At 37.0% G+C, this 21932-nt stretch overlaps 1 protein-coding gene across 1 annotated transcript in view; it reads right to left on the bottom strand.

The window, feature by feature from the left end:
* The window catches only part of Cubn (Cubilin), a 2223842-nt gene that overhangs the window by 1266139 nt on the left and 935771 nt on the right, over positions 1–21932 (bottom strand). Inside the window, exon 29 of the mRNA XM_090396294.1 lies at positions 20613–20791. Within this exon, the coding sequence (XP_090252420.1) occupies positions 20613–20791 (179 nt within the window). The remainder of the gene's footprint in view (positions 1–20612; positions 20792–21932) is intronic.

The raw sequence follows: 21932 nt of genomic DNA, 5'->3' as shown, positions 1-21932 counted from the left end.
AACATGATTTTTTAGCTTTAATATCTCTAACTTTGGGATGCATACGAATGCATCCCAAAGTTAGAGATATATTCAAGTAAATACAGTATTTTTTTTAGCTTTCAAATTCTTACGTATGGATCATTGGTTAAAGATTGGATTTATAAAACCCCCAAGAGAGCAACATAGCAAATACAAGTAGCTGTAAGCAACAAGAATACGTTGATATTGCATCTGGATCAAATGAAATTGATAAGAGCGTGTCGTCTGACATCTCCAGAGAACCAAAATTTAAAAATAAATCATATTTTTTGTTTATATGAACATATAAATTCAAATAAAATAGATAATTTAATTTTAATTAATTATTTTTAATTAATTTATTTATTTATTTTTAATTAATGGATGTATTTATTTTTAAATTAATTTATTTTTAATTAATGAATGAATTCGTTTTTTTAATTAATTAATTAGGGGTACTGGGTAATAATGAAAATTTAAGAAGGATACGCAGATATCTGAAGTTTGAGAAACACTAAACATTCAACAATCAATTTCTGCAATCTACAAATCTTCAATCTATATTCATAAGGAACATTCCACAGACCTGACACCATTTTGGTCACTCATATCAGTCTTATAATGAGACATAATAGCCTTCTCCAGTAATCAGATAATAAGATCAGCTTTTTAGCCATTTCAACAATATATCCTCTGAACTTTATCTTCCTGTCCACCAGCACTCCAAAATCCATGGCTTCATTTATTTATTAGAATACAGTTCTAACAATGTAGTACACAGCTGGTAATCTTTTCACTAAAAAATGCACAACTTTATGCTTGTTTGTTGCACTAATTTTCTGACAGCAATTTTCCTTAGCCCACACTGAAAATATATTTAAATCATCCTATAAGGTCTTGAAATCATCTTTATTAAATAGAAACTTTAATACTGTGAATGTAACATCATGGACAGTATGAGTGTAGTGGATGTTAATAAGGCTGAAGGACTTCATAATATATCACCACATATTTTAAAGGAATGTGAAAGGGAGTTGACATCTTACTTGACATATTTCTTTAGAATGAGTCTTACACTGAGTCAAGTTCCAAAGGAGTAGAAGGAAGGAAGACAAGATTGTACTGCTTCATACAGGAAGTAAGATAATTCAAGCATCAAATTATAGGCTGATCTGTGTGTCAGTGCTGTGGTTAAAGTTTTGGAGTGGCTGGTGAAAATCAGGATCCAGAATTGGATTTACAACAATGGTATTATCTTTGATGGACAGCACGAATTTGCTGGAGGTCATGTTTTAGTAATCTACGAGTTGAGCAGTAAGTAAATAAATGCTGCATGGGAACTTACAAAGAAATACATAACAGCATCAATGTATGAATGCATCCCAAAGGCCAAAAGGCTGAATAAGGTAGGTGTAAAATGGATGAATGGAGCTTAAGCATGAAATCTGGAAAAAGAAAGTACTTTGGAGGAAGTACAAGATGAATAATGGTAATCAGTCACATGAAGAATATAAAGAACAAGCCAGGAGAGTGACTCAGTTAGTAAGGAAAACAAAAGTAGAGTATGAGCAGAAATTGGCAAATTAGGCTAAGAAAAACCCTAGAGAGTTTTTTAGATATGTGGCAAGTAGAAGGAAGGATGATCATGGACAGATGAAATTAAGGGATGAAAGTGGTAGAATTGTAACTGCTGCAGAAGACACTGTTGATGTATTCAGTGATCAATTTATATGTTTCATCCTGATCAGGGTGGGATCATGAGGAACTTAAGTGTAGAGGACATAGGAGAGGATGGCTTAATTGTGAGTGAGCAGGAAGGATTTGAGGAAATAAATAACCTTGATGTTAATAAGGCGATAGGATTTGATGACATATCACCACACATCTTAAGGGAATGTTCCAGGGAACCTGGCAGTAGCACTGGAATGCATGTTTAATAAGAGTTTTGCAACAGCACAAGTTCCAAGGGAGTGGAAGGAGGGTAACATTGTTCCACTGCATAAAGGTAAAGGCGGTGATAAGGCTGCAGCTTCAAATTATAGGCCAGTCTATATATCTGGAGTTGTGGTGAAGGTACTAGAGAGATTGGTGAAAAGTAGGATACAGAAATGGGTTGATAACAGAAGTATTCTGTGTGGTTATCAACATGGGTTTGTTAAAGGGAGATCTTGTTTCACTAACTTACTTATGTACAATAACAAGGTGACAAATACCTTGGACAAAGGAGATGCATATACAGTGGTGTACTTGGATTTTGCAAAGGCTTTTGGTAGACTGCCACATGACAAGCTCTTAAATAAATTGAAACAGAAGGGATTGGATAACAGACATCTGTGTGATCAGTGACTGGCTGTCAGATACGTATCAGAAAGTTGTATATGGGGGGTGCAGTATCTTAAAAGAGAAAGGTCACCAGTGGTGTGCCACAGGGATCAGTTTTGGGGCCATTGTTGTTCAATTTGTATGTTAATGATATTGGGTCGGGTTTAACTAGTGACATCCAGCTGTTTGCAGATGATGCAAAACTGGGGAGAGCAATGTACAGTCAGGCTGATGTTAATGCCTTACAAGAGGACTCGAATAAATTGCATGAATGGGCAGGTAAGTGGAACTATCAGTTCAATGTTGCCAAGTGTAAGGTTTTGAGATTTGGAAAGGAATGATGGGATGCAAATTATACACCTGGTGGGGAAACTTTAACAGAAGTAGAGGAGATGAGAAATCTAAGAGTGATGGTGGACAAGGACCTGAAAATCAGGGGCCACATTGCACAAGTTGTGAAGATATCACATCGAATAATGGCAATAATGTGGAGAACCCTGACATGTAGAAAGAGAGAGGTTATGATTCCATTGTATAAGGCCTTGATCAGGCCTCATATAGATTATTGTACACAGATTTGGTCGCCAAGTTTTCATGGTGATGAGGATATGTTGGAAAGAGTACAGAGAAGAATCACAAAGGTAGTCAGTGGTCTTTGGAATGTAGAGTACGAGGACAGATTGAGAGAATGTAAGTTGCAGAGCATCATGAATAGGAGGAAGAGGGGGGAGGGGATATGATTGAGATATATAAGCTGGTCAGGGGTTGTTATCAGGTAGACATGGAAGAGATTTTTCATAGAATGGGACAGGAGAGCAGAACAAGAGGCCATTGCCTGAAACTGTATAAGGAGGATATGAGCAAAGGAGTGTGAAGCAGGTTCTTTGCATTGAGGGTGGTTGGTGAGTGGAATGCATTATCTGAGTGTGTTGTGGATGTGGACATTGAATCAGTTTAAGATGCAGTTGGATGAGCATTGTATGCAATAGTGAGTACCTCCCACGATGAGTCTCCATGGAGGTTAAATGTTAATAATAATAATAATCTGCTTAATTATTACAATAAGATGACAGCTGTATTGGTTGAGGGATACACAATAGTATACTTTTTAACTTCATAAAGGCTTTTGATTTATTACCACATGATAAGTTGATAGTCAAACTAGAGTGGATGGGGGTGAATATTAGACTAGCTGGTGCATTAGATTGGAGATTGGCTGTCCGATAGGTATCAACAAGTCGTGTATAGGCGTGCAGTATTCCAGAAGAGGAACGTCTCTAGTGGCGTGCCTCAGTCATCTCTTTTCAAATTAATGTTACTGCTGTTTAACCTGTATGTTAATGAAGATTTGAATGGTGATATTAATTTGTTTGCAGATGATGCAAAGTTGGGACAAACTATGAGGATTAGAGAAGATATGGCCTTACAAGAAGATCTGAATATACTGAGAGAATTGGCACAGCAGTGGGGATGCCAGTTGAATGCTGCAAAATGTAAGGTTTTAAAATTTGGAAAACAAAGATGTATGTAGAATTTACTCTTGGGGTGATAGTGGATAAGGATCTCATATTTAGAGGACAAACTGCCAAAATTGTGAAGAAAACAATGAATTCTGGCAATGATATGCAGGACACCGACTTGTAGAAGTAAGGAGATTCCTGTTTGCACTGTATAAACCTCTGATTAGGCCACATATGGACTACTGTGCACAGATTTGGTCACCTGGTTTTCAAAAGGATGAAGAGATGTTGGAGAGGGTCTAGAGTAGACTGACTAAAATAGTTTCTGATCTCTGGATTACTGAATATGAAGAATGGTTGAGACAATGCTACGGATTTTAGCATAGGCTAAATGTTGAAGAGATTTTTCATAAAATGGCGAGAGATTGGGGGAAAACAAGAGGTCATCTCTGGAAGGTGTATATGGAGGATGAGTGTGTGTGTGTGTGTGTGTGTGTGTGTGTGTGTGTGTGTGTGTGTGTGCGCGTGTGCGCTAGGAAGTGAGAAGCCGGCTTTTTGCATGAAGAGTTGACTGGATTGCATTGCCTGAGAGTGTGGTGTCTGCAGAGAATTTGAATGAGTTTATGGCACAGTGTGATGAGCTGTGTGTATGACAAAAGGAGCCTTTAGATGAGTCTGTTACGCCACGGGTTTTAGGATGATAATAATAATAATAATAATATTCCACTACCCAATTTTGCATCATCAACGATCAGCTGAAAATTTCCCATATGATTGTTTGCAGTATCATTAAAGTACAAATTAAATAAGAGAGGCCTAAGTACAGAGCTCTGCAGCATGCCACTAGTCACAGGCCTTCTACTAAACTCTTCTCATGAATAAACTTCTATGTGATATTTCTCTATCAGTCATCTTCTTATCCCCACCAACTTGATATCCATCCTTTGCTGCAATTTACATAACAGAACTCCACTGTATCTTGTTGAAAGCCTTTGCAATGTCCAGCAATATTACTGTGTGGCTATTACTATTATCAAAATTAGTTCTCACTTTATTATAAAAAGTGAGTAGGTTACTGAAGCATGATACCCTCCATATAGTGTCTTAGTCCTATCCATCCATTCCTGAATTTAACAACATTCTTAGGAAATTTGTAACTTTGGCCAAAAACGCATTGCAATTTAATTTGTATGAAATTTATCACATATTTTTTGTGTAATATAATTTATTAGTAGGCTAGCAATAAATTGATGTCCTCATTTGCTGCAATTTACATAACAGAACTGCACTGTATCCTTTGAAAGCCTCTGCAATGTCCAGCAATATTACTGTGTGGCTATTACCATTATCAAAATTAGTTGACACTTTATTATAAAAAGTGAGTAGGTTACAAGCATGACCTATTCTCCATATAGTGTCTTAGTCCTATCCACCCATTCCTGAATTTTGTCCTTAGCCAATTTCTTCACTATTCCTGAGATACTGGTTAGTCAATGATATGCTACTTCTCTCTTAAGGTCTCCTTTATGCAACAAAATATTTTCTCCTCTTTCTGCTCTCTTGAGACTTCTCAGAGCTGAGACTTAAATCTGGTCAAAGGTACTACCAATTCCTTAGAACATTCACATAATACATGAGTTGATATACAATTTAATACTATAGTTTTGTTCATATCAATATTCTATGGTATCCTATGCACCTCCAATTTATCTACCTGTGTCCCAATGAGATTTGATGATTTTGTTACTGTTATCTCAATCTGTGTGACATCAGTTCAACTAGTTCACCTGTTTCCGTTACTTCCCTATATGTTGATAAGAAATAATTTTGAAGAATGCTGATGTATTTCTCAAAATTATTCTACCACAATTTTTCTTTCCTTTACTTGCCACATATCAAAAGAACTCTTTGGAATCACCTTTGGCATGAACAGCTATTTTCTTCATGTATTCTGATTTTACTATCCTTACCACACCTGTCATCCTTCTGGCCTGTGCTTTATACCACTCATATGTTTGCTGATCACCTTTCTCTTTAAATTCTACTTTACTAACTTCACTTTTGTTTTCTTTCTTTTTTTTTTCAGCTCCTGATTAGGAAATTATACTCCCCACTCCAAGTATACAATGTGCAATTTCTTTCTTCTAACACCCCCTTACCACCTACCATGGCATCTAATGATTAAGGCAGCTAATGATAACGAGCAAGTACTTCTCCAATCAGTTTGGTGTAGGGTGTTAAGAGTGTGATCTGAGAGGCCTGCTTCACCAAAATTAAAATGACACATTAAATTGTTAAATTTAATGTGTCGTTTGTGCTCTTTTTTATGGACAGGGATTGTACGTCCAGTTTCACCAATATAAGGTAAGTTACAGGTGCAATAGATGCAATAAACTCCAGGTTGCAATAGATGCAATAAACTCCAATTTATTGCAATAGATGCAATAAACTCCACTGCTCCGAGCAGCCTCCTAAGTGCTGGAAAAAGGGACTATGATTAGTGAACAATATTACAAGTTCTTCAACATCATGTGCCATGGTGCTATAGGTGAAGAATTCATTTTTATGAATGACAATGCCACACCACATCAATACACAAGCATTGGAGATACTTCTTGACACTGAGGATATTAATCAAAACAAGTGACCAGTATGCTCCCCAGATCTCAACTCCACAGAAAACGTCTGGGACACAACAGATTGACACATTGCTGCTCAAAATTCCCGTCAATCAAACAAACAAGGTATTATCCTTACTCTGAAAGAAGAGTGGATCAGTTTACCTCTAAAACTCCTGAATCTCTTAGTGCCAAGAATGGTACGATGCTCTGAGAGCTGCATCATAGTCCAGACTGGATATATTCCACATTGAATATTTCACAATTCATGTGGAATATATACTGTACCACATAGTTTTCTGAGTGATTGATCAAAAGAGAAACACATATCTTTAGCTTACATTACGGCTCTCTATGTCCACGTACTATGTTCCGGTTACTTCGTGCAGCAAAATAAATTTTACTTAGAAAACAAAAAGAAGGTACATCCATGGATGCACCTCTATTCCTCCCCCTCCCCCCAATTGCTAACTTTTATATGGATGCTATTGAGCAACATTCTCTTGATTCCTTTACTCTAAAACCCAATTTGGCTTAGATACGTTGATGATGTTTTCGTTATCTGACCACACAGTCGCCAAATTTTAAACACATTCCTTAGCCACCTGAACAAACAACATGAGTGCATACAATTTACTATTGAAACTGAAAATCAGAACTCGCTCACTTTCCTGGATACACTAGTCACACGTCTTCCCCCAGGCTGTCTATTCGTCGCTGTTTACCACAAACCAACATACGCACTGGCCAATATACACATGCTAACTCATATCATCACCCATCACAAAAATTTGGAGTCATTAATGCCCTCAAAATTAAAGCTATAACAATTTGTTCCGAGCCCTTACACAAGAAAAAATTTATTAGCAATACATTTATAAATAACGGCAATAGAAAAAATACTATTAATAAAGTTCTTCATAAAACGAAATGAAAAAATAATATAGATTACAGTAAAACCATAGCTATCCCATACATTAAAGGGTTATCAGGAAAAATTATAGAATCCTACACCATTATAATCTTAATGCCACTTTTAAACCACCTTTAAAATTAAAAAAACATATTCAACTCCTCAAAGGATCCTCCTCTCCCATTGGCAACCTGGAGTTTATTGCATCTATTGCACCTGTAACTTACCTTATATTGGTGAAACTGGACGTACAATCCCTGTCCATAAAAAAGAGCACAAACGACACATTAAATTTAACAATTTAATGTGTCATTTTAATTTTGGTGAAGCAGGCCTCTCAGATCACACTCTTAACACCCTACACCAAACTGATTGGAGAAGTACTTGCTCGTTACATCACAAAAAAAACTGGTATGAACGGAAATTTAAAGAAGCATGTGAAATTTGGATTAACCATCCTAATCTTAACAATGATGGTGGGGCATAAAAATCCCAAGAATTTGGATGGCACACATTCAGCACACTAAGTTTCCAGCAAACCTGGACTCTAAGCAATTTTCAGCTTTTATTGCCCACTATCCATATCATCATCATCATCATCATCAAATTTTTGTCATGTTACTTCAAGGGGTGTCCAGGATATAGTACTACATGAAAAATTTACATCATTACTAAATTCCTATCTACAATTTTCCTCCAAATCAGTCTGTTACTTATCAAGACTCCAACATTATCAGATCTTATATTTCTATCATCTAAGGCACTTTGTACAGTATCAATCCAGCTATATCTTAGTCTTCCTCTGGGTCGTTTTCCTGCCAACCTGGCAGAGAACACTTGTTTTGCTTTTCCTCACCCATTCTATTTAAGTGACCATTCCACCTGAGATTAGCTTTGCTAATGCATTCCAGGATGCTGACAATGTCAAGTTCTTTCCTAATATCCTTGTTTTTAATATGACATTGCCATTGATGCTGTTATGTCGTTACTCTAAATTAATTTTATCTATTATTGTCACTCTAGAACCTTCTAAGATAATCTATATCTTAGAATAACTTAGAATAAGATTAACTAGTTCCCTGAGGGGGTTCCCCTTTTTGGACTCTAACAAAATTTGTTTGATTTGCTGCGCCAACCAGAGCCTAAGGACAGAAATTTCTTGTCCTAGGGAAGTTTCCCATAATTTAAGTGTCACCAAAATTTGTAAAGTAAATTACGAAGCTATAGATATCTTAACTTTGCATTCATGGACTATTAACTCTAAAACTGTTTGTATATTCCCCTTACACATAGGTCCAAAATTTAATGATTGGTGAAGTCAGTCTCATGGTTAGATCACACACACAGGGCTTACATAAGAAAACATATTTATTATATGGCTAAAAGGATTACAATAAATTAGATACAATAAGAGGTTAGCATTCTACCTCAAGCAAAGCAATACTAAAGGAATGATCTAAATCACATGGACAGCATTCACACTTTAGGCATATAATTCACTATGATACACAATTCATCTACTAAATATTTAGCATATCATTCATATACAATTTGGTATGCATATGGTACAAGACATTATTCTAGTTCTGAGCTTATGAATTATTAACTACTAATCCCTTTACAATATTCTTGGAACCATACAATACATGGTTTCTCAGACTACTAGTCTAATAAGATCAGAGAGTCCCTGAAGATGTATTATCATTAAAGTTCTCCTTCTTTCATCCATTCTTATTCCTTCCCTTTCACAAAATCTTATCAATATAAAGCAAGAAAAGTCATAGTACTTTACCACTCTGCAGTATTGACACAGAGACCCTTTCATCTGTCCTTTGTTGTGGGATATCACCGCTGCTGCAAACTACCATGTGGAGGTCATGTACATGTTTCGAAATGGCCACTCTTTCTTGCTGGACATTCGCTTATCACATAGGTTGCTGTCGCTTAGCTCGACCTTCTTCAAAGGGGATCCTTTGCAATCTTTCATCGACACAGTTCCACAGATGGCCCACATTTGGGATCTGCCATCGTCTTGTGCAGAGCTTTCCCGGATTTGTGTTAGTCATCCACAGGAGAGTTGATACTGGTAATCGCTAGTCTGCACGAGGGAAAGAGGAACAGAAAAAATGGGGTATACGAGACCTGCATAATTGTATTTATCCCCCTTTCTAGCGTCCTCTTTCCATGCAGGAAACATATTCACTGGAGCCTCCCTATTTCCCCTTAAATGACACCATGAGTTGATGTCACATCGTCGCCTTACGGTGTCTGCTCCTTTCAGGGAATGCATGCCCCAATCGCCTTCTACGAATACTCTAGCTTCAGGCATTACTTCACCGATTGTGGTTAGTCAACCTTTGGACTTTTGTTGGCAGTACATTTACTTTCTTACAAAGGACACAGTTTTAATACTGATGTTCCAAATATTATACATAATTCAAACATATTATTTCAATAGCATCATTTCAGATGACAGATTTAAATCTCAGACTTATTATCTCGTTTTCTATTTTACCTTTTCTAGGTTAAACATGACATGTTTTCTGATAACATAAGCTTGATTGTTAGGAGCACAAGTATGTTCTTATTCAGTGTTGTGCTTCCTGTTAGATCCTGCACGAGTGACTCTTTTGTTGAAAGAGTGCCCCATTCAAGATCTAACAATGCCATCTGTTCACCCTTCTAATCTTTCTCAGGACTCTCATATCTGCGGTCACTAGTCTTCAGTCAACTGTTTTACTTCTGACCCAGCTGTTTCATAAGTTAAAGCTGGTCAAATTCATAAGTTAAAACTGGTTTGAACACTATCTTGTATACAGCTAATTTAGTGTTCCGACTAATTTCTCTCTTATTCCATATGAATTTATCCAGTTGACTTCCTACCATACCAGCTTTGTTGATTCTGTTGTCTATTTCCATATTTAATTTAACATCTTCACTAAAAATTGAGCCTAAGTAGCTGAAATGTTTTACTTGTTCCACAGGTTCTCCGTTTACAATGCAGTTGACATTTTCAACGATTCTGCCTATTTTTATTGTCTTTGTCTTTTTATTGCTGACCTTCATACCATATTTATTACAACAGTTATTCAATTTAGTCAGGGAATCTTGCAGACTTGTAGCAGATTTATTTAGAAGTATAACATCGTCTGCATAAAGTGCAGAACTGACATTAACATCTCCAATTTTGATATCAGGCTTAATACCACTTTCCTTCATAATGCGATCCATATATATATATATAATGAATAATGGGGGGGGGGGATAACATTCATCCTTGTCTCACAACAGATTTAACATAAAAACCAACTTCCTGTACTTCCTTCAATTCTAACTGCTGACAACTCAAATAGTGTCAATGGGGCATTATATCAAGCAATACCTAATCTTTATTTGAGTTGTAAGTCAGCAGTTAGAATTGAAGGAAGCACAGGAAGATGGTTTAATGTTAAATCTGGTGTGAGACAAGGATGTATATTATCCCCTCTATTATTCATTATCTATATGGATCACATTATGAAGGAAAGTGGTATTAAACCTGATATCAAAATTGGATATGTTAATGTCTGCTCTTTGCTTTATGCGGATGATGTTATATCACTGAATAAATCCACTACAAGTCTTCCAGATTCCTTGACTAAATTGAATAACTGTTGTAATAGATATGGTATGAAGGTCAGCAATAAAAAGACAAAGACAATGAAAATAGGCAGAATCGTTGAAAATATTAGCCGCGTTGCAAGACTAAGTATTGCTTGATATAATGCCCCATTGACATCATATAACTGTAGCTTATTGAATAGCTTCTCTCTTGGCACCTTTTCATATGCCTTTTCCAGATCGACAAAACTTAAATATAGATCATTGTTATATTCCCATGCTACCTCAACTCTTTGTCATAAAGTGAAGATCTGATCCTGACAGCTTCTATCTGGCCTAAATACAGCTTTTGTTCTCCACCAAGCTTCTCATCCAAAATCCTTCTCAACCGTTTCTCAAGTATACTTGCATAAATCTTGCCAGGAACACTCAGTAGAGAAATATCTCTGTAATTCTCACATTCAGTTTTATTTCCCTTTTTATACATGGGTACTATGAGAGCTCTACTCCATTCATCAAGAATTCGTCTGTCCAGGCTTTCTGAACTATGCAGTGCAGCCACTGAAAGACTTTTATACCACCATACTTAAGCATTTCTGGTGGAATATCATCTGTTCCTGCTGCCTTTCCACATTTCAAGCCTTTGATGGCTTTTTCTATTTCAAGTATGGATATGTATTCCTGACTGAATGCCTGTTGAGTGTTTTTTTACGACTGTGCTATCACTGCTTGTTTCATTTAGCAATTTTTTGAAGTAATTACTGCATACTTCAAGGATATCTTTTACTCCCATTTTCATGTCACCTTTATCATCTCTAATTCCTTTTATAGCACTCTTTCCTCCATTCCTAAGCTTCTTCAACAACCTCCAGAATATTTTGCCACCTTCTTGATATTTATTTTCTATGTTTTTGCCAAAGTCCTGCCTTAACTTTTGTTAGCTTTCTTACATTTGTCTCTGTATTCTCTAAGAGCACAAGCTGACTTATTTGCCAGGAACTTTTGATATGCTTTCTTCTTTTCCTTCACTGCCTCTTTAACCTCCTGTGTCCACCATGGAGTTTTGATTTTTCTATCCTTACAGACAACTTCACCACATGCCTCTCTAGCTGAATTGATCAGTGTTTTCTTCATGGCTTGCCACTGGATCTCTGAAGTTTGGTTCCTGTTCTCAAACACTTTAATTTTATCTTCAATAATCTTTGTGTATTTTAGTCTAAAGTTCACATCTGAGAGCTGCTCAACTTTTATTCACTTTACAACTTTCTTACATGTTATTCTTTTCAATAAGAAATTCAATTTTATCCTGTTCAAGAATAAATAGTGATCACTTCCAATTTCAAATCCTCTGTACATTCTGGTGTCCTGCGCCAGGGAGAAAACATCACTATCAACAATAACATAGTCAATGAGACTTTTCTTATTCCTTGCCTCTTTTCTCCATGTAAATTTGTGCACATTTTTATGTTGGAACATGGTGTTAGTAATAACCAGTCCATGTTCTGAGCAGAAATCCAACAGGTATTTGCCATTATTATTAGCTTTGCTCTTTTCTCCAAATTTTCCCAAAATATTTTTGTATGTCTGATAATCATTTCATACTCTGCTATTACATCCCCAACAGGGGATCAACTTTTCCTTTATCATTGTGTCAGTTGCCTTCTCTAAAGCATCAAAAAATTCCTCCACTTCTACCTTTGTAGAACCTTCTGTGGGACCATAGGCCAAGTAATTTATTTTATTTTTATTTTATTAATTTTTTCCTTTTTGTAAACATAATGCTCTCCAGCTTAATTTAATTTTGCAACCTAATAGATAACAATAATAATAAGACTCTAGCTTTGATGTAGTAAGTTTTTTTTTTTCATCAGCGATCAGGCCAATAGTTTTAGCATTTGATGAAAACTTTAGCATACCTTGTAGATTGTAGTGCAACTTGTTTCTTTGTATATATGTGTATACTCGAGATGATTTCCTTAATGTGAAGGGTGAAATGTCAAATGTTTATTTTGGTTTATATTAAAATGAAATTTTACTGTAACACAGTTGATGTTTCCATAATTTTCATGCTATATCACAGTGTAAGTGTGAAGGAAAGGCACATAATAATAATAATAATAATAATAATAATAATAAATAGCAGCATAGACCAAGCACACCGATCTTTAACCTTCCTCTTCCAAGTTCTCCGGTCCAGGGCGTCCTTCGGACTCCATCCTTTCTCCCTAAGATCCTCTGTCACCTTATCCCTCCACCTGAGCTTGGGCCTGCCTCTTTTCCTCCTTCCCTCCAACTCCATATACTCCACTCGTTTACCAACATACTCCTCACCCTTCCTCTCTACATGTCCAAACCACCTCAGCCTACTTTCTTGTATCTTCTTGCCAATTGGTCCCACCTTAACCATCCCTCTGATGTAGTCATTCCTTATCCTGTCCTTCTTTGTTACACCACTCATCCATCTCAATATCCGCATATTTGCTACCTCCATCTTCCTCTCCTGTGCCTTGGTTATAGGCCACGTCTCCGGCCATGGAGCATCGCCAGCCTCACCACCATCTTATACAGCTTTCCTTTCCTCTTACAACTCACTCTCTTGTCGCACAGGACCCTGCTCATCTTCCTCCAATTCATCCAACTGCATGTTATTCGGTGCTGTTTTCCTCATCCAAGTCACCATTCTTCTCTACAACTGACCCAAGGTACTTGAATTTCTTCTCTGAAATTAGCCTTTCACCCTGGAGTTGTACGTCACTCCCCGCTGACATATATTCAGTTGTCACCTGGTTAATTCTCATGCCTCTCTCCTCAAATGCCTTTCTCCACTCTTCCAGGGTATTTTCAAGCTTCTCTCCGGATGATTCGCATAGAACAATGTCATCGGCAAACAGCATGCTCCATGATGCCTCCTTCTTGACATCTTCCACTAGTACATCTATGACCAGGTCAAAGAGGTAGGTGCTCAGAGCTGACCCTTGGTGTAGTGCTATGACAATGGGGAACCCTTCTGTCATGCCGACACTAGACCTGACCTGAGTTTCTGTTACCTCATACATCTCCTTCACCAACCTCGCGTACTTCTCCGACACCCCCCCTTCTTCCTCATACCTCCTGCCTGGCCACTCTGTCATATGCCTTTTCCAGGTCTATAAACACCATGTGCACATCCACTTGCATCTCTCTATATTTCTCCATCAATCGCCTTAGCGCAAATATCGCATCAGTTGTCCCTCTTCCTGGCATAAATCCAAACTGCTCCTCACCAATTTTCGTTTCCTGCCGTATCCTTCCTTCAATTACTCTTTCCCATATCTTCAATGTGTGTGACATCAGCTTGATCCCTCTATAGTTGTCACAGTCTTGAACATCTCCTCTTCCTTTGTAGATTGGGACGAGAATACTTTTCCTCCATTCCTCTGGTAACTTTTCCTGTTGGGCTATTTTCCTCATCAGATCCCATAACGTATCCACACCCTCACTGCCCAAACTTTTCCACACTTCCACAGGTATCTGGTCTGCCCCCACAGCCTTTCCATTCTTCATTTTTCTTAGTACCCAATCCACTTCCTCTCTACTTATGTCTTGCACTGGTCTCTCATTTGCCTCTCCATCCTCACACCTCTCTCTTGGATTCTCCTCATTTAGTAGTTTACAGAAATATTCTTTCCATCTTCCTCTGATTTTGTCCTCCTCTTGTAATACTACTCCTGAAGCATCCTTTATCTGCTTGACTGATGTTATGTCTTTCAAGGCCTTATCTCTAGCTTTCGCTATTCTCGACAACTGTGCTTCACCACCGTTTCTCTCCAGTTCCTCATAAACCTCATCAACTGCCCTCGCTTTCGCCCTTGCCACAGCTCTCTTTGTATTTTTCTTCGCTAATCTATATGCCTCCATGTCGGCTCTAGTTCCAGTCATGTCCCATTTTTTCTTTGCCTCTTTCTTTTCCTTGATCTCCAACTGTACTTCCTCATTCCACCACCACCATGCCTCCTTATCCTCAGGAGGTCCCTTTCCTGATGTTATACCGAGCACCTCTTCTCCAATTTTTCTAATATTCCGACTATTAACGTCCCACCATTCTTCCACATCCTCTGGTAACTTCATTTCTTTCAATAATACCTTTTCTTTAAATTTATTCCTTGGGCCTTCCTCTTCCAATTTCCACCACTTTATTCTCCTCTGTATCCACCACTTCCATCTATTCTTCTTTTCTCCTTTTATATCACAGTCTACCAAAACCAACCTGTGCTGTGCCGCTACACTTTCTCCATTAATCACTTTACAGTTTTTCACCTCTTTCAGATGTTTCCTACGGCACATAATATAGTCAATCTGACTCATTCTATCCCCGTTCTTATAGGTTATCAGATGCCCAACTCTCTTCTTGAACCACGTGTTAGCTATAGCCAGATCGAAGGCCACAGCATATTCTATGATTCTTTTACCTTCTTCATTTCTTTCACCACTACTCCAACCCCCATGTACCCTTTCTTCACTGCTTCGTCGCCTTCCTACATGCCCATCCAGATCTGCTCTGACGATCACTCTCTCACCATCAGGGATTCCCATTACTACTTGGTCAAGTTCTCTCCAGAATGTCTCTTTCTCCTCCTCATCACAACCTACTTGTGGGGCATAGCCACACACTATAGTAGCCACACTTCCTCCCATCTCAAACAATTGAATACCTCCTTAAAATCAACTAATATTATTAAGTATTAGTAATCCAAACACAGAGCAATATGAGACACCACTGACTACTTTGATTCCTCTTGATTCAGCTCCACTATATACAATTCTCATGCTTGTCTAACAATCACTCTTATCTATATTATCAGAAATCCTTCCCTGTTTGCTCCATAATAGCTTCCTTTACATAATAAAGGCATCTTCTCAAATGTTTTAACAAAATCCAGCAAATCATGTTGTATTTTTTTTGTTGTTGTTCATCATCTAACACAACTATTACTATATATGATGCCAAGATCTCCTATTTACAAAGTCATGATATTCCCATAATAGAGTCATGATACTGTCCATTAATTTTCAATCCACAGATTCTCTAACCTTTTCAATATCTGAAATACTCGATTACTCTACAACTATTGGTTGGTCATTTATCTCTATCATTAATCTTAGTATATCACTTTGAGATTCTCAAACTGATATATGAATGTGAGAGAATCGACAGTACCTCTGAACAAGTTGTTGCCCTCTAATCATTTAACTCACATCCATTCCATTCAATATATGGTATAACTATATGATACAACTGGAAAAACTAATGCACCATATTTCAACAATTTTTGTAGTAATAATATTTTACTTTCCACATTCACTTATATTACCTTTCTGTAATTATTTATCCTTTAACATGTAATATGAAAAAAACATCTGGGATTGCATTTCCAGATGTCTGTCTAATATCTTCTGATTAGCAAAATAGGTGTTTTATGGTAGGATAGCAGGAAAAAGACTCAGAGGAAGATCAATATCTATGGGACTGATGCAGTCAGAAATGACTTTGAAGACCAAAACATAAGATCTAACAATAATGGAGTCCTAACATAATATAACAGATTTATTTGGAGGGAAACTGTTGACAGGAATTTAGTGATAATATTAACTAAATCATATAGTATTATCATAGTATACTACACATCACTTGAGGATACATATCGGGAATTCAATAATGATGATGATGATTTTGCTTGGTGCCAGGTAGAGGTGGGCATGACAGGATATTTAGTGAGATGTTGCTACAAACCAAGCAGTACAGAGGGTGGGGAATAGGAGATCTTTATGCAGATGAGCTTGGCAAATGCAAGAAGAATAATTGTTATGGGAGATATTAACTACAGTAATATAAGCAGGGAAGAGGAAAATACATGTAGTAATAAGGAAATGGAATTTCTAGAATTCTTGAGGGAGAAATGTCTCAGGCAACATGTAATAGAGGGAACAAGAGGTTCAAGAGTTTTGGATTTGGTCATAGCATCAGAAGAGCTGATATTATCTGAGATGACATCTCTCCCACCAATTGGAGAGAGAGTGACCATGTGATTTTGACTTCGAAGATGAATAGACATGCAGAAGTATCAAAGAAAAGGGAACGTATGCAAAATTATAAGGCAGGTGATTATAATAGTCTTAGATATCAACTTGGGGCAGTTCCATGGATTGCAGAATTGGAGGGCCAGGATATCATTAGTGCTTGGGATATAGTGAAGGAATATTTGTTAGCAGCAATAGTAAGCTGTATTTCATGAGAGAAGAAGCGGACACAATTTGATGTAAAGTGGATGACAAACAATATCAAACAGGAACTGCAGGTGAAAAAGGGATTATGGAAGAGATATAAGGAGAGGGGTGGAGGAAAGATGCATAAAGAATGAAGACTCAGGCCAGAAGAGTGACTAGTATCATGAGGAAAGCAAAACTGGAATATGAGAAGAGATTGGCCATGACATCCAAAGAAAACCCAATGGAATTTTTTTACTATGTGGTCAGTATGAGGAGAAATGATTGTGGAAGAATAACAATGTGGGATAAAAATGGAAATAGATTACTAGAGGGATAGGGCAGGTTCGAGGTTTAGAGGTACAAGAGGAGAGTGCTCCAAATACTGAGAGCTCTGGATGTCATTAGAGATATGAGACTGGATGATATTTCACTACAGGTTTTGAGAGAATGTGCTGGGGAACTGACAGCTCCTTTGTCCTGGCTTTTCAATGAAAATCTGGCTAACCAACAGGTACCCAAGGAATTGAAGAAAGGTAAGATGGTGCCATTGCATAAGGGTGGTAGCAGACTGGAAATGTTTAATTATAGGCCAGTTTGTGTGTTATCAGTAGATGTTAAGGTCTTGGAGAAATTAGTGAGGGACTATATACATCGTTGGGCAGATGAAGGTAATGTTATCTGTGAGAATCAACATGGATTTGTTAAGGGGTGCTCTTACTTAAGTAATATGATTACCTTTCATAATAAAGTGACAAGAGCAGTTGATGAGGGAAAGGCATACACTGTCATTTTTTGGATTTTGCAAAGGCATTGGATAGGGTGCCATATGATAAGCTTATATTTAAGTTACAGCACATGGGTTTAGATGTCAGGTTAGTCAACTGGATTCAGGATTGGCTGTCTGATACGTATCAGAGGGTTGTCCATGGTGGGGCAATATCAAGGAAGCAGAAGGTTACAAGTCGGGTTTCACAGGGCTCAGTACTGGGACCTGTATTCTTTAACCTTTATATCAATGACATTGTCAATGAATTGAAAGGGGATATTCAGTTGTTTTCAAATTATGGAAAGCTGGGAAGGGTTATTAGTAATAGTACGGACGTGGCGACCTTACAAGAAGAATTTATTAAACTAGACAGATGGGGATACCAGTTTAATGCAGCAAAATGGAAGAGGAGCTGTACCGGTTGGAGGAGCTGCACAGGAGGAAGTAGGGGAGAAAAGAGATCTGGGGGTGATAATCGATAGAAAACTGAAATTCCAAGGGCATATTGCAAAGGTGGAGAAGGTAACCTTGAGGATTGCAGCAATGCTGAGAAGGATGCTGACCTGCAAAGATAGAAGAGTTATCATTCCGTTGTATAAGATGCTGATCAGACCATACTTGAACTATTGTTCTCAAATTTGGTCCCCTGGATTTGAAGAGGATAAATTAACTGTGGAAAGCAGGTAGAGAGGATAACAAAGATGGTTTTAGGACTGTACAACGTTAATTATGAGGATTGGCAGAGGGAATGTGGACTTCAGAGCTTGATGGGTAGAAGAAGGAGAGGTGATATGATCGAGACTTTTAAACTGTTCAGAGGCAGTTACAGGGTGGACACTGGGGGATTCTTTCACTTGGGAAGAAATGGGAAGGAACAATGACAAGGTACCATCTTGTAAAGCAGGGTTTCTCAAACTTTTTCTACGATGGAACATTTCACAAATCCTGAAATTTTCACGGAACACCTTTGTTATTTTGTAATGTATTGATTAATAATTAATTGGTAATTTAGCTGATTTTTTATTATTAATTAATAATTAATATCAATTAAAGTTTAATTTAATGATGTTTAATTAAAGTATCGATAAACCATCATTAAATTAATTTGTGCTGATTTTCATTGACATATCCTATTCTGATCACCAAATATATTTATAATATATTTACGTATAAGTACTTACGAGTGAATGCAGACTTTTTCTCCTGTGTGCTAGTAGTTTTCCCCTCCTTTTGTACATCCTGGAGATCTTTGTAGGCTCGAGGCGGATGACTCACTATCTGTTCCATCACAAACACCTTTAATAAGAGATTTCTTAATACCAAAATTAAACAAAGTGCCTAGTCTCTTTTTCATATTAGAATTTAAATCTGTATTCCTATTACTTTTAAAAAAATCACAGCACTCCTGTTTCAGAACAAGCACTTACATACTGCAATACAAACTTGCGAAGAAAGTATTCAATATTACTAGATCTGAGAACCAGATACAGACTACCTTGATCTTCAATTTCAGTGGAAAAATTTTCTTTATACTTCCTTGCTGATTGGTCACTGACATTTGCAACACAGATGTTATTTCATTCCGTTTTTGAGAACATGCCACCCATTGTTGTAATCGGCTTGAAGGCAATTTTTATGATCCGTCATAAATGGTGGTATTCTCTTTCCCGATTGTTGAAAGATTTCGATGTGTGAAAATTAACGATAATTCCTGAATATTTCCATGTTTAAAAATATGCCGCTTGGTCATTGACATTTGCTACACAGATGTCATTTCCTTCAGTTTTGAGAAAAGAGGATATGCCACCATTGTTATAATCCGCTTGCAGGCAATTTTTATGACCCGTCATAAACAATGGTATTCCCTTTCCCAAATGTTGAAAGGTTTCGATGTGTGAAAATTAACGATACACAAATATTATTAGGCTTTGTGGGTCTGAGCTTTTCGACATATTCACGAATATTATTCTCCTCAGAATTTCTACTATAAAATATTTATTCATGAAAACTGCTTAGAAAACTAAAATGACAAATTCCAAAACTTCTCGCGGAAGACACCTATTCACCTTCCGCAGAACACAGTTTGAGAAACTCTCTTGTAAAGTATGAAGGGAAGCTGTGAGTAAGAGGGTGAGTAGTGGTTTCTTTGCATGGAGGGTGGTGGAATCATGGAATGCATTGCCTGATAGAGTGGCGAGAGAAAGAATTTGCAATGAGTTCAAGGAGTGGTATGATAGACTTTGTGTTTCCTAGGATCTCCTGTGATGAGTCTCTTGACTCCATGGAGGCCTGAATAATAATGTCACTGCTCATTTAGCCTGTGCTTTGCACTCATGAGGAGTTTCCTCATCACATTTTTCATTATATTCTTTCACAAATTTTTCTTATTAGGTATTTCCTGATGACACATTTCTTTTGCAAACTGTTACTCTCTCATTCTTATGAAACAATTCTTTCCGTGTAAATCCAATTTGATACTCTAAATGCTAATTTTTGTACTATGTTCTCATCTAATTTGAGACTGCATTTATCACTACTTTACTCATCTTCTCTTTGTTCAAGTGCATTGTGTTCCTTCCCAATCTGTGCTTTTGACCATCAAACTTTTCACAACCTATACTTGTAAAGGTTATTCTTAAATATATAAAATGAAATCTTAAGATAATAAAAACTTCAAGTATACTTACTTTAACATAGTCATGTTGACAATTAGAATCTTCCAAAAATATATGAGAAAATGCAATAGATATATTATTACCAACTGGTGCACTTATATCCCAAGTACAGTTATGATTATGTGGATAACTGTTTGGAAAGTTTGGGCTTTCAATGATTCCTCGCCTTGATTTCAAGACAGAGTTGCACACTGGAAGGAAATAAATTAATATCTAATGTATATACTGGATAATAATTAAAAACTTTAATTTTACTTGAAGCAAAAGTAGGCATCTATTTATATCCACATTTACATCCATAGATTAATTGGACATGATTCTGCATAAAAAAAAAACATTCAAATCCCATGCAATATGCAAGCCCCATATTACCCAAACCAACATGTAGCATCATATTCAATGGGGCAAAGAGCATGTACAGTGGGACATGAAAGCTGTGTTATGGAGCAATGAATCACTCTACACCCTCTACTGAACAGATGGACAGGTGTGGGTGTGACAGATGGCTGGTAAATGTCTCTTACCAGTGTGTGTAACTCGAAGTATGAAATTGGAGGTGGCAGTGTTATGGCATGGTCCTATTTTTCCTGGTTTAGCCTTCGACCTCTGTTTGTGGTGCTACAAACACTGAACTCCAAGAGGTATCCGAACATTCTGGACAATGCAATGCTTCCTACTTTGTAGTGTTTCTATGGAAATATCCATTGTCTCTTTCAGAAAGACAATGCACTTTGTCATAAGGCTGCTGTAGTAAGTATGTGGTATGTACATGTCACCAAACTTGGCTGGCATTTGCAGAGCTCTGATCTCAACTCTATTGATCATCTGTGGGAAACTGAAGCATATTAAGTAGATATATAATGGTTGTAGGATGGCTGTTTGCTTCTCACACTATGGTGTCCATTGACTTCTTTCCAAGCAGTGTATTTTAATGTGCTGAATTTTAAAATTTAAACAAGTCTTCTGTTAATCTGAAATCAGTAGTCTCATAGATTAAGAAGCAGAAAAATAGTTCTATGTAAGAAATATCTTGATAAGATTGATAAAATATTTGCCACTCACATCACCCAGGTAATAGAAAAGAAATGCAAATGCTAAAAGGTTGTTTTGTATGCCATATACAAAATTTCTGAAACTGCTACTTTTAATCCCCACAAATATTAGCAGTAATAACTTTCAAATTTATAATGTTTTCTTTTTTCCTCCCATTATCATTTATTATATTATTGAAAGCATGAACTTTATATTTGTGGCCATTAAAACTGAACTTTTTTTGTCACTACCATACTTATTATTACCCAAAACCTCCAGGACGTCTACATCAGCTGTCAT

The sequence above is a fragment of the Typopeltis vanoorti genome, chromosome 8 (assembly GCF_054136105.1).
Source record: "Typopeltis vanoorti isolate ZY-2024b chromosome 8, IOZ_Tvanoo_1.0, whole genome shotgun sequence".
Taxonomy (NCBI): Eukaryota; Metazoa; Arthropoda; class Arachnida; order Uropygi; family Thelyphonidae; genus Typopeltis; species Typopeltis vanoorti.
Note: the sequence above shows the minus strand (reverse complement) of the source record. Positions and strands in the feature narration are given on the sequence as shown.